Here is a 20,278-nt window from a genome sequence, read left to right on the forward strand (position 1 = left end):
TATTTTAACATTGGTCACTGTCACAATTAGCACAGAAGAACTTAGAAGCTCCATGGTTCTTCCGTACACTTTCCACTTTCACTAAAACTTCCATGGATGCACACACAAACATGTGACGCGCAGTTGGTAGGGTTCTATCATCTCACACTCACTTCTAAAATAGCATTTGTTATAATTTACGCAGAAATTCTCAAAACGCTACATATGCCCCCCCCCTCTCTCACATCACATCACATCACATGCGATATTTTATACACAATCATCATGTAAATAATATCACTCATAACAACATTGCATATCATAACAATATACTTTTCTTATACATGTTTCACTTCAACAACAATCTTTTTTTTTTCTCCCCTCTAGAACAATCTTTAGCGAAGTGTTTCTTTATTCTGTTCTTTCTTTACTTTGATATCCAGATTACATGTAACGTAGGATCAGTACCTACACCTTGCTTGTGATTTGACCTTATGAGAGCACTTCCTCTTTCCATTCTGGTAGGTACGCCTCTTTATAGAACATTCCTATTTTTTAGGCCACAAGTCCATGTAAGTATGCCTACCCTATATACTTATCAAATGCCAGGTATGCCCCCCTTATTCTTTCTGAGTAGGCCTCCTGGTCCATTAACCTAGTATACATTCCTATGTATACTGTATGTAATTAAGTATTCTCTGGTAAAAATAAAAATCTATTTTACACTTTGCATTCACTTTTTACTGCTTCATTAACTCCCTAGGGTCCTCCTCTACTTCTCAACTTCTATACTCTCAGTAGATACTATGTCTATACAGGGTGAAAAGTGTTTAAACTGACAAACTCTGGGAGGTTGTAGGGGAAATCGAAACAAATATTTTTCCCTAATGTCATTTTTTTCCTATGAGGATTATTTAAACTGGTGGAGGCTGTATTATACTCTTCAGTTGTAGGCAACTGCTGTCCACCAGTGTAATAGCGCATTGTCTCTGTTTACTAATGGAGTGATACACCTGCAGTGAGTACACTGATATGGTTGGTGTGTACTACATAGTGCACCACAACGGACAAGCTGCACAGCGGGTTTATCAACAACTATATCCTAATCGCCGTATCCCGCATCATACGATCTTTGCTGCTGTGTAGCAACATCTGCATGAGACCTGGTCATTTAGCAGATTACCTGGACAGGGACGCCGTCGCCTGTTAAGAACGCTGCAATTTGAGGAAGCTGTCTTGCAGCATGTGGAGTGGGATCAGCACTCTTGCAATTGTTATGTGCATTTCACTTACAGCATGTCCACAACCTGGAACCTATTGATTATCCACTCAGAGCACAGTTTTTTGGAGTGGTACATGAAACAGTGTGAAATGCATCCTACATTTCCATCCTCTGTGTTGTTTACCGATGAAGCAATGTTCAGGCTTGATGGAGTCTTCAATATGCACAGTTCGCGTATTTGGAGTGAGGGTAACCCACATGCCACAGTTACTAGCGCTCATAAAGTGCGGTTCTTCGTTAATTTATGGGTCGGTGTTGTTGGGGACTGTTTAATTGGGCCGTATCTGCTACCAAGGCCATTAAATGACAGGCACTATTACAATTTTCTCACCAGAGCATTGCCAGAATTGCTGGAAGACCTCCCGCTCGCTACAAGACAGTGCACGTGGTTCCCACATGACGGCGTGCCGGCACATTTCAGTCGTCATGTGCGTCGATTCCTGGACCGACGGTTCCCATAAACGTGGATTGGCAGAGGTTGTCCTGTACCATGGCCTGCTCGATCCCCAGATATGTCCCCTCTGGAATTTTTTGGGTTGGGAGAGATGCGCAACCTTGTTTACGCAACTCCTGTTGCATCAGAGGAGGATCTGGTTACCCGGATAGTAGCAGCAGCAGGAACAATTCAGAATACTCCTGGGGATTTTGCCCGTGTCAGACAGAACATGATCCGACAGTGTAACCTTTGTTTATGTGTCAATGGAGGCAGTTTTGAAAATCTACTGTAATTGAAATTGGGTTGTGTTAATGTGTTGTCTCTTGGTCATAAAAAAATGGAAAAGTGTTTGTTGGTTTAATTAATTTGCCACCAGAGAAATCTTCCTCTACTGGTTTAAATACTTCTCATAGGAAAAAACGACATTAGGGAAAAATATTTGTTTTTGATGTCGCCTACAACATCCCAGAGTTTGTCGGTTTAAACATTTTTCACCCTGTATATGAGTCCCACTATCCTACTATTCGTCAGAATATTTATTAAACTGACATTTCCTAATTATCAGCATGACTAATACCATTCCTGCTTCTATTTGTCTAGCTCCTGCTCATTATTGCTTTATAGTTATCCCACAACTCTCTCTTTGCGCATAAGTAAATTGCCACTATTCTTTCTTTATTTACACCTCTTTGTATATAGAATAGTCATAATAATTCTCATATACAAATGTGATGTGGAAAATACTTTGCCACTATTCTTTCTTTATATACAACTCTTCGTGTGTGTGCGCGCGCCCGTGCATGAGTGTGCACGCGTGTGCGTGCAGTCGTGCTCACTCGCTCGCATATTTCCCTGCATACCCATATTCTTTCCTCTATGATACCTGGCGAGTCTCACATCGTGACTGCCTTTTTAGTCTGTAATTTCAATGTTTGTGTCTAAATGTATTTTCGAGTGTATGTGGGTGTGTGTTCGTGTAGTCTGATTCTTCGACCTTCTTATCTAAAGATAAGATGTAGGTTATTAGAAACCACGCAAACAAGGAAGGACTTCAGCAATAGAAGTTTGTGAATATGGAAAGAGGGGAAAAAATAGATAGGTCCTCAAATGAGAGGTAAGAAAGGAAAAAAAATAGATATGGTTGCTAAGATCTAAGAAGAGGGATAAGATAGCCCCAAAGACAGGAAACCCTTTCCACCCCCCTTCCCCAGGATCCCTACCCCTCAGGTACTTGAGTGAGACGCCAGACGAGGTTTGGTGTTAAATCATCTGCTACAGAACAGACATTCCCATCTTCACTCTTGAGGTCCCTGAAGGAAATCTTAGCAAGCATATGGAAACAGCAAATGGTAAAGAATCGGGCACACTTGTTTATGAGGGTTGTCTGAAAGGTGTGATGTGTGTTTTGTGTTAGCCATGATTTATTTGCTCTTGTAAACCATGCTTTTATTTACAATACCCACCCCCTTTCAAAACCTATACAAACCCTACCATTTACATCACATCTCATAAAAGATATAAAATACAAAATAGAAAATTTATACACTATGGTATCACAGTTGTGTAATTATTCACCTCGTATTATATTATACATAAATATAATACTCTATTCATTTTATTTTATGTCGATATCACTTTCTTTCTTATTCTGTGATTCTCCTAAGTTTTTGTTACCTTGATGTCGTATCCAGTTTTCTAAGAACTATGATTATAGGATAGTTTAAGATGTTAGGAATAGATGACAGAATAGTTTGATTTTAAAGGAATTCAGTGCAGGAAAACTATTTTGGAAGAAACACCAAAAACAACTCGGCATCCGACGGTCGTCACTTCAGAATGTTAACTCAGAATATTAATGTCCGTGGGCGTATATAACTCAGCCTGGGTCCCGTGGATCTGATATTAACTTTTCTTGTGTGCTGACAGACTAGTAATTCTTTTAAATTTCTTTTGAAAATCTTCCCAAGAGGAAAAATTATCAATATTCGTGGTTCCCCATTCTGAGGCTTCCCCTAGAAGGTAACCCACAACAAATTCAATCTTTTTAGAGTCTTCCCAATTTTTCGGCAAAGCTCGGTTAAACCTTTTCAAGAAATGTGTCAGAAGTACATCTCCATTGGGCTTAAATTTGGGGTATTGCCTCGATAACCCTGAATTAGGCCCCCCATTACAGGTCAGTCAGCACTTCACTAGTTATTACCACAGTAGCTGAAGTTACCCTTCTGCCTACTTTATCCCAGATAAGCTTGAATTCTTTCCGCATCTCGGCTATACCTTTCCTGGTGTCATTAAGTTCAGAAGATGGAATGGGGGATACATTTCCGGATGTTACTCTCTCTGTAACTTTTCGATCTATAATTTCTTCAACCCGTTCCTCCAAACTACTTCTAATTATGATATCAGAGTTCGCTAATTTCTTTTTGAAGCTCGTTTCCACATTATCTACTCGTGTATTAACACCTGTAATTTGCGATTGAATTATTGGCATTAAAATATCCTGTTTATCGACACACTCTTTCAAAGTACTCAACTTTTGATTGAGATTTTCACTCTGCAGCGGAATGTGCGCTGATATGAAACTACCTGGCAGATTAAAACTGTGTGCCGGACCGAGACTCGAACTCGGGACCTTTGCCTTTCGCGGGCAAGTGCTCCACCAACTGAGCTACCCAAGCACGACTCACGCCCAGTCCTCACAGCTTTACTTCTCCCAGTACCTCGTCTCCTACCTTCCAAACTTTACAGACCTCTCCTGCGAACCTTGCAGAACTATGAAAGGTAGGAGACGACTTACTGGCAGAAGTAAAGCAGTGAGGACGGGGCGTGAGTCGTGCTTGGGTAGCTCGGTTGGTAGAGCACTTGCCCGCGAAAGGCAAAGGTCCCGAGTTCGAGTCTAGGTCCGGCACACAGTTTTAATCTGCCAGGAAGATTCATATCAGCGCACACTCCGCTGCAGAGTGGAAATCTCATTCTGGAAACATCCCTTAGGCTGTGGCTAAGCCATGCCTCCGCAATATCCTTTCTTTCAGGAGTGCTAGTTCTGCAAGGTTCGCGGGAGAGCTTCTGTAAAGTTTGGTAGGTAGGAGATGAGGTACTGGCAGAAGTAAAGCTGTGAGGATGGGGCGTGAGTCGTGCTTGGGTAGCTCAGTTGGTAGAACACTTGCCTGCGAAAGGCAAAGGTCCCGAGTTCGAGTCTAGGTCCGGCACACAGTTTTAATCTGCCAGGAAGTTTTACTCAACTCTTGTTTACAGCATTAAATTTAACATTGCACACATTTTCAAAGGATCCTAACTTTTCATTAAGCTCTCATTCTACACTGTTACATTTGTCTCCGATATTCAGTTCTAACCTTTTTGTCAAATTCTGAAAATTATCATTCTGTTTTTGGCTGAAGCCAGTAAACATTTGATTTACATGAATAATCAAGGAACTAATCAATTCATTCTTTAAATCTAATTTCAAATTTTTTTCTTTACTATTTAAGGCATCAAATTGTCTTTAAAACATCCATGCCTTCGCATAGATTACTGAATACTTTGCTATGTGAGTCGACTTTGGCGTTTAACAATCTTAAATTTGTCGTTTGGGCATTTAATTGAGAATTTACTGAATCTAATTTTTCACTTAGTTGCATTTTGAGTTTTGATTAAATTTACTAACTGTTAGGTTATATCCTTGCAAGCTTTTGATCTAACTCTGATATAAATACATAATACTCTGCCCTTTAAGATAGTTCTATAGTGCTGCTCTTTATTGTGTCTACATCAGTGCTTTGTTTAATGCATTCCATTGTACTGTTCAAAGATTGTAATTCATCTTCAAGCTGGTGTACTTTATTTGTTAAAAAACTTCACATTTTGACAAATAACAATTTTGAGCAGAATTCTGTGGCGTTGAACACTCAAGTGTGATGGATTTTATTTCTGCATACTCAGTAGAGAAATCTCTAAGCTGTTTGAGATACTCAGTTTCAATATTTTGTTGACAGGGAACAGCAATATTTTTAATTCGTTAAATTGTTTATTAATGTTTCTGTCAACAGTTGTAGTATTTATTAGACGACTAGTTTCGTATCCTCACGGGTTCATTTTCAAGCCTGGCATACTGAGGATGCACTGACGGTGCCTGATCTTAATAATAAACATTCAGTGACAATGAATTTCATTTTGACTTGGTAACAGGCATGTGTGGATCGTGGCATTTGTCCTTCAAACATTTATAGAGCATTTGTTGCCACTCAATATTTGTTATTTATATCAGGCACTGTCAATGCAGCCTCAGTAGGCTAGGCTCAAAAATGAACTGTAAGGGTTCAAAACTAGTTGCCTATGATATACTGCAACTGGTGACAGAGCCATGAATAAACACATTAAAGGGAAGAATTTGTCACGGTTTATTGTTCAAAAGGTGTGGTCCTGCTGCCAATCACAAGAGGTATTTGATCACCCACGCTCTATTGTCTCACCAACCTCCCTTTCCAAATCCTGTCAATGCGCAGACCCTACCCAGTGTAGCCTCATCTCTGAATAGTCGGTATAGTGCCCGGTGGCACCAGTGGAACGTGCGCCTGATCAGCACTATGTCCAGATCGTATTGGCCCTGTACAAGATTGCTGAAAGTTGGCAGATTGTGCAGCAGGAACAGCTCCAGTGCTGACATCGAAGCCATCAGCTAGGGGCACTATTTTACTGAGGACACCATCTGTGTTGTACACCCTTTCTCAATTAGAGGTGTTCCCTGCCCCACCTACTATCACTTCCTGATCATCTATTTGTGAAATCTTTGAGGAGGACCCTAAACCCACAATCACCTGATTCAGCTTGAAAATGCTGGTGACTTGGTGCTCCTCCCCTAACTTCTCCTGCCATGATTGCTACCTGGCAGCAATACTCTGTTGTTCCTAACATCAGTGCCTTTCCACTCCCTGGTAGAGTCTGTTGCACATTTCCTACTCGTACACCATTCTGAGGCTCTCTACTCGTCAGTTCCGTCACCTGAAACCTGCTGCCAGTAGACACCACAAAAGTGTCAGACCACAACCTCCTCCCTCTGTCCTTCTTAGCAACTGCTAATTCCCAACCATCCCCCTCTTCCCTGCATTGCTTCATCCTCACTACTCTCGCCTAACTTGATCCGAATGTGCTCAGGAGGTGCTGCTCTTCCTATCCTGATCCTCTGTTAACCTATTCCTGCTGCATATTCTGCACTCCAATAGAGTGCCTCGATGACCTCTCCAGAGCTCTCCCCACTACATGCACCCCCTTCCCCCCACCCCCTTACTGTGAAACCATTTGCTACATATCTCACAATACATCCCATTACTTACTTTACATACTTTCCATTCGAGGTCAAATAAAATATATGTAGCATAGGAAGGACAAAACTAAATAAGTTATTCTCAGATGTATTATGTTTATTTTGATATAAAAGAATATAACCTATGATAATGTGTTAAGTTCGATCTGAACTAAAGTTCAGTAATGACTGATCTACCTACATAAACATAACATTAGAAAGGAGATGCACCTAACATAAATTCAACACAACATGAGATATTTTCTAAATGCAACACACACCCAGTCATGACACTACGGCAATTATTCACATGGCAAGGTGTGTGTAAAAATATGGGCAGATGTGCTCGGATCGTTACGAGCATTAATTCAGTTCTCTATTCCAACCACATTAAATTCATTGTACACCTAAATCTTTAGTATAATAGCCACTAAATATACTAAAAAGGTATAAAACATAAAAAGGGAATGAACATATAATCAAAAGTACAACAAGAACTCGGGTTTTGACTTGAACTAAAATCACATTTGTCATTCAACCGCTCCGTTACCGAAGATAATCAAATATTTTTTAAATCACTGGCAGTAATAAGATGGTCCAGTAATTCTTTATTAATGTTTTGTGTGAAGTTGCTTTGACAGCAGCATGGTTAAGTCTTCTTGGGAAAGTACCACTGTGAAAAGTTTCATTAGGTGAGTAACTCTGTTAATAAATTGATTCAGGTGAACAGAATTTTGTTTGATTTATTTATCAAGGGATCATCTTTAAATGATATTGGATTAATCAAACATTGAAAAAACCAAGATGGAATAATGATGTTGGATTTGTCATCGTAAGATAACAAAAATAAATAGCTCAACACATACTTACCATAGGATGTATAAGTATGCTTGTATGAGGATGGGACAGGTGGTCAGCATTTGCTTTAATGAAGGAACTTCTCCGGCATTTGCCCAAAATGTTTTAGGAAAACCTAAATTAGAATGTTCAGACAGAACAGACTCCATCCTCCTGATTAAGAGGTCAGTCCTTTAACAACTGCACTGCCTTATTTGGTTGGTCTCTATTGTGCTATGTTCTTTGACATAAGCACAGTTTTGCTCTTTATTGCTGCATACATCAAGGACACCCACTGGTGACTCCAGAACAATGAACATGTTGCTATGCCCATTCAGAAAACTGATTCTAGGCCCATAAACATGCCACTATTGTTGATAACACCAATAACTTCTTATGGGAATGTAGGCTGAAGTTTAATTTTATCAAACTTGTTTTGGAACCAGGGCTCCTTATTCAGTTTTTTCTCATACTGAGTTTAGTGTTGTTTCTGTGCAGCTTATCAGTGTTTTCGTCTGTGATTGAAATTTGGTTCGTCCTTAACTAGGAGCATGTGCTTAAATTCAGCTGTTTACTTGTAAACTGTTGGAAATGAAGCAGCGGTCTTTGTAAATGTTGATGAATGTGTGTATTAGCAATAAAATGTCCGCAACAAAGAATTTTATGGTGTGACATTCTGGTTGATCTATTTCAACGAAAGACACAAAGAACAACTACTTTAAAAAGCTGTGTAAATCCCACTCGTGAAATTAATCTGAGCTGTTAAAACAAAATAAAGAATCATGTCGCCCTTGTGGCAGGATGAGAATTTCTACTTTGCTTTTGTATACAGTGCTTCCCCCCCCCCCCCCCCCTCCCCCCTCCTCCCACACTCTCTCTCTCTCTCTCTCTCTCTCTCTCTCTCTCTGTGTGTGTGTGTGTGTGTGTGTGTGTGTGTGTGTGTGTGTGTGTGTGTGTGTGTGTGTTGGGGGGGGGGGGGGGGTTGCCAAAGGCTTTTTTGTAGTAGCATATTTTACTTCTGTTTAGCAACAAAGCATTTTCTGAGTTTCATGTAGGATGTGTGATATATTAATTTTTGTGTATCTTCTTTTATATAAATCAGTAACATGAAACTAAAAGAAGTCTTGCTTCTCCTTTAAATTAAAGAAACATTAGTAGTAATTACCTCATTCTGAAGCCAGATACCAAATTAAATGCAATGTTGCTCCTGATATGTTACAGCAGTAAATATTAATTATAACTGTTATTAGATTGGTGCATATGTTAGTCACATTTTTGTTTTACGTGTTGATATTCCAGTTGATATGGATTTATTTATTGATTGTCATTTTTTATTTGTGGTTCACTGTTACTGTATGAGTTTACATATTGTCTTTCTGTCGTTTGAAGACAGTGGGCAGAGCTGTGGAAGTCAGAGAACAGAGTGGTGCCTAGTGGAGAAAATAAAATATTCCTGACATATTCCTTGATTGAGTTCAGTAGAGGGGTGACAGTATCAGAGGCAGCTAGAAACATTTGTACCACATATGGAGATCATGCCATTGGATAGAGCATGGTACAAAAATTGTTTTCACATTTTAAGGAGGATCATTTTGATATTTGTGACTCTCCACATTCAGAAAGACCTTTGGAATTTGAAGAAGATTATTTAAACGAATCAATCCACAATGATCCACATCAGTGTACTCAAGACTTGGCAGATGTTATGAATTGTGATTATTCCACCATTATGTGAAATTTGCATGCAGTGGGAAAGGTTCAATAATTGGGTATATGGGTACCGAATATTCTAACACCCAACCCTCTATATGTCAGGCACTCAGATCTGGATCGAATGTCGTATGTCGATAGAGTATCAACCGAAACCCCAATTTAGTTCATACAGTGTGCTGTCATCCAGCAGAATGGGCATAAACGTTAATTAAAAGTAAACCAGAAATATCAGAGCACAGGAAAAGCATATCTGTGAATGCTATTGAGTATAGCTTCTGTGCGTGAGTTGGTAGAGCAATAGGTTGTTGTGTCAAGGACCCTGGATTGAAATCTCAATGTTGATGATTTATTTTAATTGTATTGTATGTGAAAGTGTTAAATGGGACATTTTCCTGACATGTAAAAGGACTGTTTGGATACAGCAATGTCCCCTCGGCAGTCTCTTTCGCTTTGTTTCTTTGAAGGTAGTCGGTCTATAGAACACATCTGCAATTTCACAAAATATACAATCAGGACAGAAAAATACAGAAACACCTGCGAAAATACGTAATAATAATCAACAGTACATCTGGCGTGCCCGGCGCTGCCACCTGCAGTATATTTTATTATTATCACTACTACTTCTATTAGTACTCCGACAAGTGTGATGCAATTGTTTCTTTATTCTGTTGTCCCATTGTTTCTGTTTTTTCTGTAAAACTTCAAATGCACTAGCTGCTTCATCACGAGTCATACCAGTTCTGTCGTACATGTCCGACAGAACACTAACACCTATCTATACAAATGTACTCTATAGGTTTGCTACTTTCAACTATCGAAGTGAAAGCAAATTGCCAAAAGAACATTTACAAACTCCGAAAAGTCGTTTTACGTGTAAGGAATATGTTGTCCCATATAACACTTTCACACATAATACAATAAAAAATTGTCGTAATTGAGATTTGAACCCGGAACTCTGTAGAACAAAATATCACTCCCCCAACTCTTCCGCGGGAGCCACTTGGGATTTATTTCACAGATATACTTTTCCTCTTCTCTGGTAGTTCTGATGTTGCTTTAATTAACGTTATGCCCGTTCTACTGGACGACAGCACATGTACGAACTAAATTGGAATTTTGGTTGATACTCCATCGACATATAACGTTCGGTCACGATCTGAGTGTCTGACATCTGAGGCTCGGGTGTAAGCCAAAATTGCAGAAATCAGCGGGTGGCCACATCTGCGTCACGCTTGCCCATCAGTTGCCTCGTGAACAACTTTGATCATTCCTATATCTTTACTGCTGATGACAAATGGTGTCTTTATGCTGACAAAATGAAAGGAAAGGAAAGGAATGGTTGATCCCAAACAAAGCAGTTGTACAAAGACCTGCATATATCCACAGAAGATAATGTTATGCTTCTGGTGGAACAGCGATGTTTTGGTTTACTACAAATTGCTTAACAACTTGTGCATCTTGCAGCTGCAGTCCAAGAACAACGATCAGTAAGACGGTGTGAAGGGATGCTACTCTGTGAAGACACCCGCCCACATTCTGCTAGACTGACCAAAAAATGCTATACAGGAGTAGGGTGGGAAATCACTCCCTACTCACATATTCACTTGATCTTGCAACCTCAGAGTTTCAACCTTTTCCAATTTCTATCGAACAATCTTCAAGGAACTTCCTTTCTGCACTCCAAACATGGGTCAATCCAAATGAAGTGGTCCAGTAAAAATTAAGTTGGTTTCTTGACCATTTTTAAATATTTTAATTTTTTTGTATGTGATTACCCTATAACTAAGAAGTTCAAACAGTTTTTTTAAAAAAATTTACGTTTCACCTTTGCTGAATGGCGGCCATTTTCGTTTGTAAGCACGCAGCGATGTTTCAGTTTAGAGACGTTAGCAAAAATATGAATATCTCTGCACTTGGTTGTTGTTGTTGTTGTTGTTGTTGTTTTCGTGGTGGTGGTGGTGGTCTTCATTCCTGAGACTGGTTTGATGCAGCTCTCCATGCTACTCTATCCTGTGCAAGCTTCTTCATCTCTCAGTACCTACTGCAGCCTACATCCTTCTGAATCTGCTTAGTGTATTCATCTCTTGGTCCCCCTCTACGATTTTTACCCTCCACGTTGCCCTCCAATACTAAATTGGTGATCCCTCGATGTCTCAGAACATGTCCTACCAACCGATCTCCTCTTCTAGTCAAGTTGTGCCACAAGCTCCTCTTCTGCCCAGTTCTATTCAATACCTCCTCATTAGTTATGTGATCTACCCATCTAACCTTCAGCATTCTTCTGTAGCACAACATTTTGAAAGCTTCTATTCTCTTCTTGTCTAAACAATTTTCGTCCACGTTTCACTTCCATACTCCATAGAAATACTTTCAGAAACAACTTCCTGATACTTAAATCTATACTCGATGTTAACAAATTTCTCTTTTTCAGAAACACTTTCCTTGCCATTGCCAGTCTACATTTTATATCCTCTCTACTTCGACCATCATCAGTTATTTTGCTCCCCAAATAGCAAAACTCCTTTACTGCTTTAAGTGTCTCATTTCCTAATCTAATTCCCTCAGCATCACCTGACATAATTTGACTACATACCATTATCCTCGTTTTGCTTTTGTTGATATTCATCTTATACCCTCCTTTCAAGACACTGTCCATTCCATTCAACTGCTCTTCCAAGTCCTTTGCTGTCTCTGACAGAATTACAATGTCATCGGCGAACCTAAAAGTTTTTATTTCTTCTCCATGGATTTTAATACCTACTCCGAACTTTTCTTTTGTTTCCTTTACTGCTTGCTCAATATACAGATTGAATAACACCAGGGATAGGCTACAACCCTGTCTCACTCCCTTCCCAACCACTGCTTCCCTTTCATGTCCCTCGACTCTTGTAACTGCCATCTGGTTTCTGTACAAATTGTAAATAGCCTTTTGCTCCCTGTATTTTACCCCTACCATCTTTAGAATTTGAAAGAGAGTATTCCAGTAAACATTGTCAAAAGCTTTCTCTAAGTCCACAAATGCTAGAAATGTAGGTTTGCCTTTCCTTAATCTATTTTCTAAGATAAGTCGTAGCATCAGTATTGCCTCACGTGTTCCAACATTTCTACGGAATCCAAACTGATCTTCCCCGAGGTCGGCTTCTATCAGTTTTTCCATTCGTCTGTAAAGAATTTGCGTTAGTATTTTGCAGCTGTGACTTATTAAACTGATAGTTTGGAAATTTTCACATCTGTCAACACCTGCTTTCTTTGGGATTGGAATTATTATATTCTTCTTGAAGTCTGAGGGTATTTCGCCTGTCTCATACATCTTGCTCACCAGGTGGTAGAGTTTTGTCAGGACTGGCTCTCCCAAGGCTGTCAGTAGTTCTAATGGAATGTTGTCTACTCCTCGGGCCTAGTTTCGACTCAGATCTTTCAGTGCTCTGTCAAACTCTTCACGCAGTATCATATCTCGCATTTCATCTTCATCTACATCCTCTTCCATTTCCATAATATTGTTCTCAAGTACATCGCCCTTGTATAGACCCTCTATATACTCCTTCCATCTTTTTGCTTTCTCTTCTTTGCTTAGAACTGGGTTTCCATTAAAGCTCTTGATATTCATGCAAGTGGTTCTCCGTTCTCCAAAGGTCTCTTTAATTTTCCTGTAGGCAGTATCTATCTTACCCCTAGTGAGATAAGCCTCTACATCCTTACATTTGTCCTCTAGCCATTCCTGCTTAACCATTTTGCACTGCCTGTCGATATCATTTTTGAGACGTTTGTATTCATTTTTGCCTGCTTCATTTACTGCGTTGTTATATTTTCTACTTGGGTTGTTACTACATTACAATTGACATAATTGTTTTTAGAAAAGTGCCCTGTACAACATTGTCTAGTACACAAAACACTGTAAGTTCAAAAATAACCTGTCAAAATGACCTCCAAAGTTTGGTATCCAAATTTTCAAAAATCGACTTTTTAGTTCCAAAAATAACAAACAAGGAGTGATTTATGAGGGTCTGTTTTTTCCTATAGTTAGATATCATACACTACTAGCCTCATATAGAGCAAGAACACTTACAAATGTTTCCTTAATTTTGTATGAATTTTTGAAATTTGAAAATTTTCATTTTTTGTAAAGTTTGGGGTTAGTTATCTCAGGTGGCACTGAATATAAAAATTTGATTTTTGCACCATTTGTACACCTATATGATAGCAACGTACTGTAAAAATTTCAACATTGATATCTGACTGTGAACAAAGATATGAATTTTTGAAAGTGAGGAGCTAATTCACATTACTCTATAACTGATCTTATGGCTGTTGCCTATTCATGTGTGATATTGGTGGGATATAATCAATTATTATATAGTATTATCATATAGTATTATAGTATTGTATAGTATTATTATATAGTATATACAAAAAGTGGTAACATCACTGAAATTAACATTTATATTATTTTGACATACTTAAAATAAATATTTTCAATTAACATCCATCGAGATGCGACTGTTCCTAAACATGGTGGTGAATGTTAAGAACACTTGTTTCATTTCTTCAGACAGCTTCTGTGATATAGAATAAGACCTTCCAGTTGCTGTGGTAAGTTCAAGCACTGACAGTTTCCTTAAAACATTTTTCATTGGTATCCAAGCTTTGTCACTAGTAGATTTCTTGAATGATGTTCTTGGGCCAGTAGGATGGTAAAAATGCACAAAAACATCGTTGTTTTCCAAACTTATTCTTTCAACCTCTGCAAGCCACCTCTGTCCACCATACACACATGCTTCTATGTCATTCAATGTTAAAGACAGAGATTGTAATTTTACTGACACAGTGATCCTCATAAATTTCGGTTTCTGATGTTACATAGCATTGAACTAAGTTTTCTGCAATGCCATGGAATTTGTGGAAATGCCTTGTTCCTTTTAGTGCTATACAGTTTCAAATCTGGTTTGAAATGTTGTTTTCATATGCAGAATCACTTCTTCTTTCTTGATCAGAAAATAGGTATTGCCTTTAATATTATCCTTGCAAAAGACATACATGTCTTGTTCTGTGAGAATTTGGTCTATGGTTGGTCTTTGTACGCTGGTTTTACTTACTTCACATTTTGTTGTACCTCCTACTCAATCACATGCATTTTTACCACGGCAAGACGCAAAAAGTGCCATTCAGCCTCCAGCACAAAGTCTACTTTGTGGTTGCACAGATTTGAAAAATTCTTTTTGTTCTTATACTGACTACCACTTCCACCTGAAAAGTATATCAGCTTCTCAACCTTGGGAAAATTTTCTTTTAGGTAATTTATTACTTGCTTTTGAAACATGTACAGCCATAGTGTTGTGCTCCAAGTAGTCGCTTAGAATGCATATTGAAGAACTGCAAACTTCATCTTTCTCATTTTTAAACCAGAGAACAAATAGATGCACTGTTGCATGGTCATTGACCCAGTGGTACCCTTGTATTGCATCCTGAATCACAAATGTGCTTTTTTTTTGTCCTTCAAAAACTTGCTTTGTATTTTAGAAACACAGTGGTGACTTGAGTTTTTGTAAGTTATCAATTAAAGATTCCAGTTACTCTTCCCGAGGTTTAACCACTGTTATCATTTCTGCCCTGTCAGTTGTGACCCACTGTTTGAAGGTAATACTGTCTGGCATTTCCTCATCATATTCGTGAAACAATTCAATAGCGGTTTCCTTACCAGGGCATTTATTACACAAGCTCATCATGCAGTCATAACAGTTAGTGTCACAGACCATTAAATCTAGTAACTCTTTGTAGTTAAGATCACTGAGTTTTGCACCCGCAATCATCAGTTTGACATTTTGATGATATAAACAAACACATATGGAGTGTGTCCTGTAGGATCCAGCCAGAATACACCACTTAGGGCGAAGGTCACAAAATTTTGACCTTCCAATTTTGCATTCAGGATGAGAATTTTTGAAAGCTACATAAAGTTCATTTAAATTTGACAGCAGTTTCTGCTTTGTTACTTTAACTCCGTTTGTAACAACTCTTTTGCTATCTTTGCAACCTGGGCACATTCTACTGTTTTCATCGTCTTCAAAAAACTGCTGGATCTTTTTAATTGTTTCTTCACTTATACCTACTCCTTTCTTCTTTCCTAAAACTCGAAGAATGCCTTGCTCTTTCTCTAATTCTCAGGTTAGTTTAACTGAATGATGAGAAACGTTGAATTCATGGACTATTTTTTTTCTCTTGACCATGAGTCAGGGAGCAAACTTAAAATTTTAACTGTTTCCTCTTTAGATGTTGCTGAACATTTAATTTTTTAATTTCTCTATTAAGCTGAAATATTCAGTGTCAGATGATGCTGGTGGTAGGTTTTCTTCGTCTTTAGACATAATGTTTGTATCTGTATTATTAAAGCATGATTTCAAGTCTTTTCTAATTTTGTCTGAAAGTTGTTGTACCTTATTTTCAATAGTTGCTTTTCTTTTTCTGCTACTTAATTTTTATTATTTTCGAAGCAGGAGATACGTCTAACTTAGAACAAGCAAAATCCAATATGCTAACAGCTTCCTCATTAACAAGGTTGCATGATTCTGGTTCTGGATTCACGACAGGTACTTTTGAGTAACAATTTGGGCACAGGGAATTTCCAGCAATCACATTACATCTCACTTGGGAAGCTGTTTCACTCTCACATAACAAGGACAAATGTTCAAGTTTTAATCCCTCAAACCTATAGTAATAGGCTTTTTATGGACTTTAAGTGGATCCCAGCACTTACTTCTAAAAATGAGGTTGTAATTCAGAATAGATTTCTTCTCATGATACTCGCACGCTGATGTTACCGAAGAACTTACTTGAAATTTAAACAAAGTTTGTCTAACTTCATCTAAGTCATTCACATTTTTCAAGTTTTTTGAAACTAAACTGTAAACTGTTTTGTGACACAGTTCACTTGCTATCTGTCCAACAGAGCACTGTTCATCCATGTTATTGCATTCCAGTTTATCTCTCAAAATGAATTACAAATTACACACAGAACAAAGCACATAACACATTTTACGCTCTCGATGGAGTATGTACATCCACTCTAACAGAGGTTTCAGAGCAGACTGACTACAACAATGCCACACGCAGCAATAATGTACTTCTTTATTGACAATAAATCTAAACGTAAATGGGCATACTTATTACCACAGAACAAAAGCGAAAGCTCCTACTGTTTATATTGCATTACTAAAAATAAATAAACTAAATTAATATTGGGTGATAGTGTTAACTAAATGTGTCACAATTAAATTTGATTACAATGAAACAATAAACCATTTTAACAGGCAACAGCCATAAAGTCAGTTGTAGAGTAATGTGAATTATTTCTTAATTTTCAAAAATTCATATCTTTGTTCACAGTCAGATATCAATGTCGAAATTTTTACAATACATTGCTATCATATAGGTGTACAAATGGTGCAAAAATCATATTTTTATATTCAGTCTCACCTGAGATAACTAACCCCAAACTTAACAAAAAATGAAAATTTTCAAATTTCAAAAATTCATACAAAATTAAGGAAACATTTGTAAGTGTTCTTGCTCTATATGAGGCTAGTAGTGTATGATATCTAACTATAGGAAAAAATAGACTCTCATAAATCACTCCTTGTTTGTTATTTTTGGACCTAAAAAGTCGATTTTTGAAAATTTGGATACCAAACTTTGGAGGTCATTTAGACTAGTTATTTTTGAATTTAGGGTATTTTGTGTAATAGACAATGTTGTAGAGGACACTTTTCTAAATACAATCATGTCAGTTGCAATGTAGTAACAACCCAGTGCAGAGATACTGATATTTTTACTAACGTCTCTAAACTGAAACATAGTCGTGCGCTTACAAACGAAAATGGCCGCCATTCAATAAAGGTGCAAGATTATTAAAATATTTAAATATGGTCAAGCAACCATCACTGGACCACTTCATATGGATTGACCCCACATGGCTCGATGAGTTGTTTGCCTCGACCATGTGATTTCCGCTTTATCAGAATGTAAAAGTTGCTCCATTATTCGCCGACTGTTTAAATACTGAAGGAGAATGTATTATTGATGACTAAAGTCCCTGTTACGCGTCTCTGTTGTGTTTATTAAACTCGTGGGGTAACGCTATGTACTTATGCACCAATCTAATATTTATTTATTTATTTATGTCACACTTGTATTGAAAAGCATGTTTTTTTGTGTAGGATTGAAACAAGGCAGAAACTGAAAGAGCGATCAAAGGAAATTGAGGATCCCCCAGAAGTTCTAACAGAGAAATGTCACACTTTAGCAGAAGCCTTAAGAAATTCACACCACCTTGTTGTATACACTGGAGCAGGCATAAGTACTGCAGCACAAATTCCTGATTATCGAGGAAGCAATGGAATTTGGACACTATTACAGCAAGGAAAAGATATTGGGTAAGTCTTAATAACTTCTCTCTTTAAAAGATGAGTGTTATTTTACCAAATTGCACAATGCAGCAAAAGGGCAGCAACTTAAAATACTCTTTCGCCCCTCCCCCCATCAAGCACTGCACCATCAAGGATATTAGTGAGAAAACAGAACACTTTAATTATTTAGTAAACACAGTCGTGTACGTATATGAGGTGTTACTTTTTATTTGTGGATAACTGGTTTCGATCTACTACAGGGACAACCATCAGATCTACATTCTGTGAAGAGGAATAAAACATATTACTTTACTTACAATCAAAATGCACTGTAATATATAATAATGGAGTAAAAAGGCTCAGCAGGTCTGTCCCTACTTACATTGAGAACACACTGCTGAAAATGGCTCAGCTGCTGGCAGTTAAATAGCAGCAGCCGTGCCCGTTGTTTCTGGCATAACATCATTTGTAGCCAGTGGCTTTGAGACTTGATTACTTTGTACGGAAAACTTGTATGAAATGTATAATTATTAGGAGTTCGGTCTTTGAGAAAACAACAAAGATTATTTTGATTTTATGAAGGGGAACATTCATGATAAAAGTAACAAAAGAGAAAAAGTCATTACCCACTGACAGGGGTCCTTAAAATGTGTGCTGCCCTCTGCAGGATCTTCTGGTAAATGTAATCGTAGCAAAGATGGTCGAGGGGGCACACCAGCCTGGTAACCAAGGAGACGTTATACATTCCGCCATTAATCAAAGATATTATGGATTCCCATTGGCAAGACGGACCTCAGCTAGAAATCGTGGTGTACCTGAGGAAAGAGGTGTTATTGATAGTTTCTGCAAAGGAAGAACACTAAGTGTTTTGAGACTTGTTCCAATGGTGTTCAAAAAGAAACTTACCAGAGTTGTGATAGATTGCTGAGAATAATTGAATAGGAAGTTGTTGAAGATGAGAGAAAGTGTCTGAATTTGTACGGCTTGAGTATGGGAGGTTTGGGAGAAGGAACAGAGTTATGTCATAAAAACTAACAAAGTCTATAATTGCTAGTTACTCAGTCATTAACTCCACCTGTATGATCATTTCTTCTTCTTCTTCCGTATCCAATGCACCAATTATATCTTCCCTTCCCAGTAGTTAGCAACGTAGGTTGCTTTGTCATTGACTTTCAAAATGTCATCTTTAGTGCATGTTATAGACATATCTGGGCAAAATCAATAGGTGGTCCAAGTCCTGTATTGCTCCGCATTCACACCTATCCCTATCACTGTAGCCCCATTTAAATAGGTTTGATTTGCACCCAGTTACTCCAGTGCGCAGCCGGTTTAATGACCTCCAAGTTGTAAAAGGTAGTTGAATTCCTGCAGATCCCCCCTCAAGTAGTTCCATTGTGGAGAGTGGCACCATTTCTTCCCAAAGAGACAGGCCGCCTTGCGACGGGCTTGGTGGTGAGCTCTTCAGTAGTTTCAATGAAACTCCTGCGGAATTTCAGCCAGACGCGTTGCTTTCGGTGCATATGCATTGGGTGTCGAGGATCATTCTTTTGTTTTGATCTTTCGATCTCAGGAGCTACTTGTCTGCAGATAGTGGGTGGTGCTATGCCTATGATGGGATAAATTTTGTCTTTGGGAGTTGGTTTGAGGCATCCTGTGGCAATACGTACAGTTTCGCTTACGGCGACGTCAACTTGCTTAGTGTGAGCAGAGTTCTTCCAAACTGGCGTCATGTATTCTGCTGCTGAGATACTCAGCGCCAGACCTGTGGTGTGCAAAATGTGTGGTTGAGCTCACCATGATGAACCTGTTAGCTTTTTTTGACAGTGCTGCTTAAAAGTAAGCGCTCTGTCCAATGTTACTCCCAGGTATTTTGGGCTGTTTGTATGCTTCAGCTCTTTCTCTTGCCACATGACTTGGAGCTTCGGTTTGGCTTGTTCGTTCCTAAGATGGAAGGCAAATACTTGAGATTTACTAGGGTTTGGTTTCAGATTATTGGCTTCGTAATAGGTAGCAAGTTCTGTTAAGGCTCCAGTGAGATTCTCGTCCACTTGTTCAAAGGTTTTATCTTGTGTGGCCACTGCTGCATCATCGGCATAAATGATCATTCATGTCTGGTGCCTGATGGGAAGGTCATTCATATAGATGTTAAATAATATTGGAGCCAAGACACTACCCTGTGCAAGTCCATTTTTCTGTGTCCTCCATCGGCTGTTTTTAGATTGTAAGGTTACATAGTAGCGTCTGTTCTGTAGCATGCATTGTACGAACATAGAAAGGATGTAGTCCTTAGTGACATTATACACTTTCTGGGTAAGCAACTTATGGTTAACTGTGTC

General features: G+C 38.5%; 1 protein-coding gene across 2 annotated transcripts in view; it reads left to right on the forward strand.

The window, feature by feature from the left end:
- The window catches only part of LOC124596489, a 203,548-nt gene that overhangs the window by 50,334 nt on the left and 132,936 nt on the right, over positions 1 to 20,278 (forward strand). For both annotated transcript variants that reach the window (XM_047135639.1, XM_047135640.1), the window contains exon 4: positions 17,754 to 17,969. In XM_047135639.1, coding sequence (XP_046991595.1) covers positions 17,754 to 17,969 — 216 coding nt within the window. The remainder of the gene's footprint in view (positions 1 to 17,753; positions 17,970 to 20,278) is intronic.

The sequence above is a fragment of the Schistocerca americana genome, chromosome 2 (genome assembly GCF_021461395.2).
Source record: "Schistocerca americana isolate TAMUIC-IGC-003095 chromosome 2, iqSchAmer2.1, whole genome shotgun sequence".
Taxonomy (NCBI): Eukaryota; Metazoa; Arthropoda; class Insecta; order Orthoptera; family Acrididae; genus Schistocerca; species Schistocerca americana.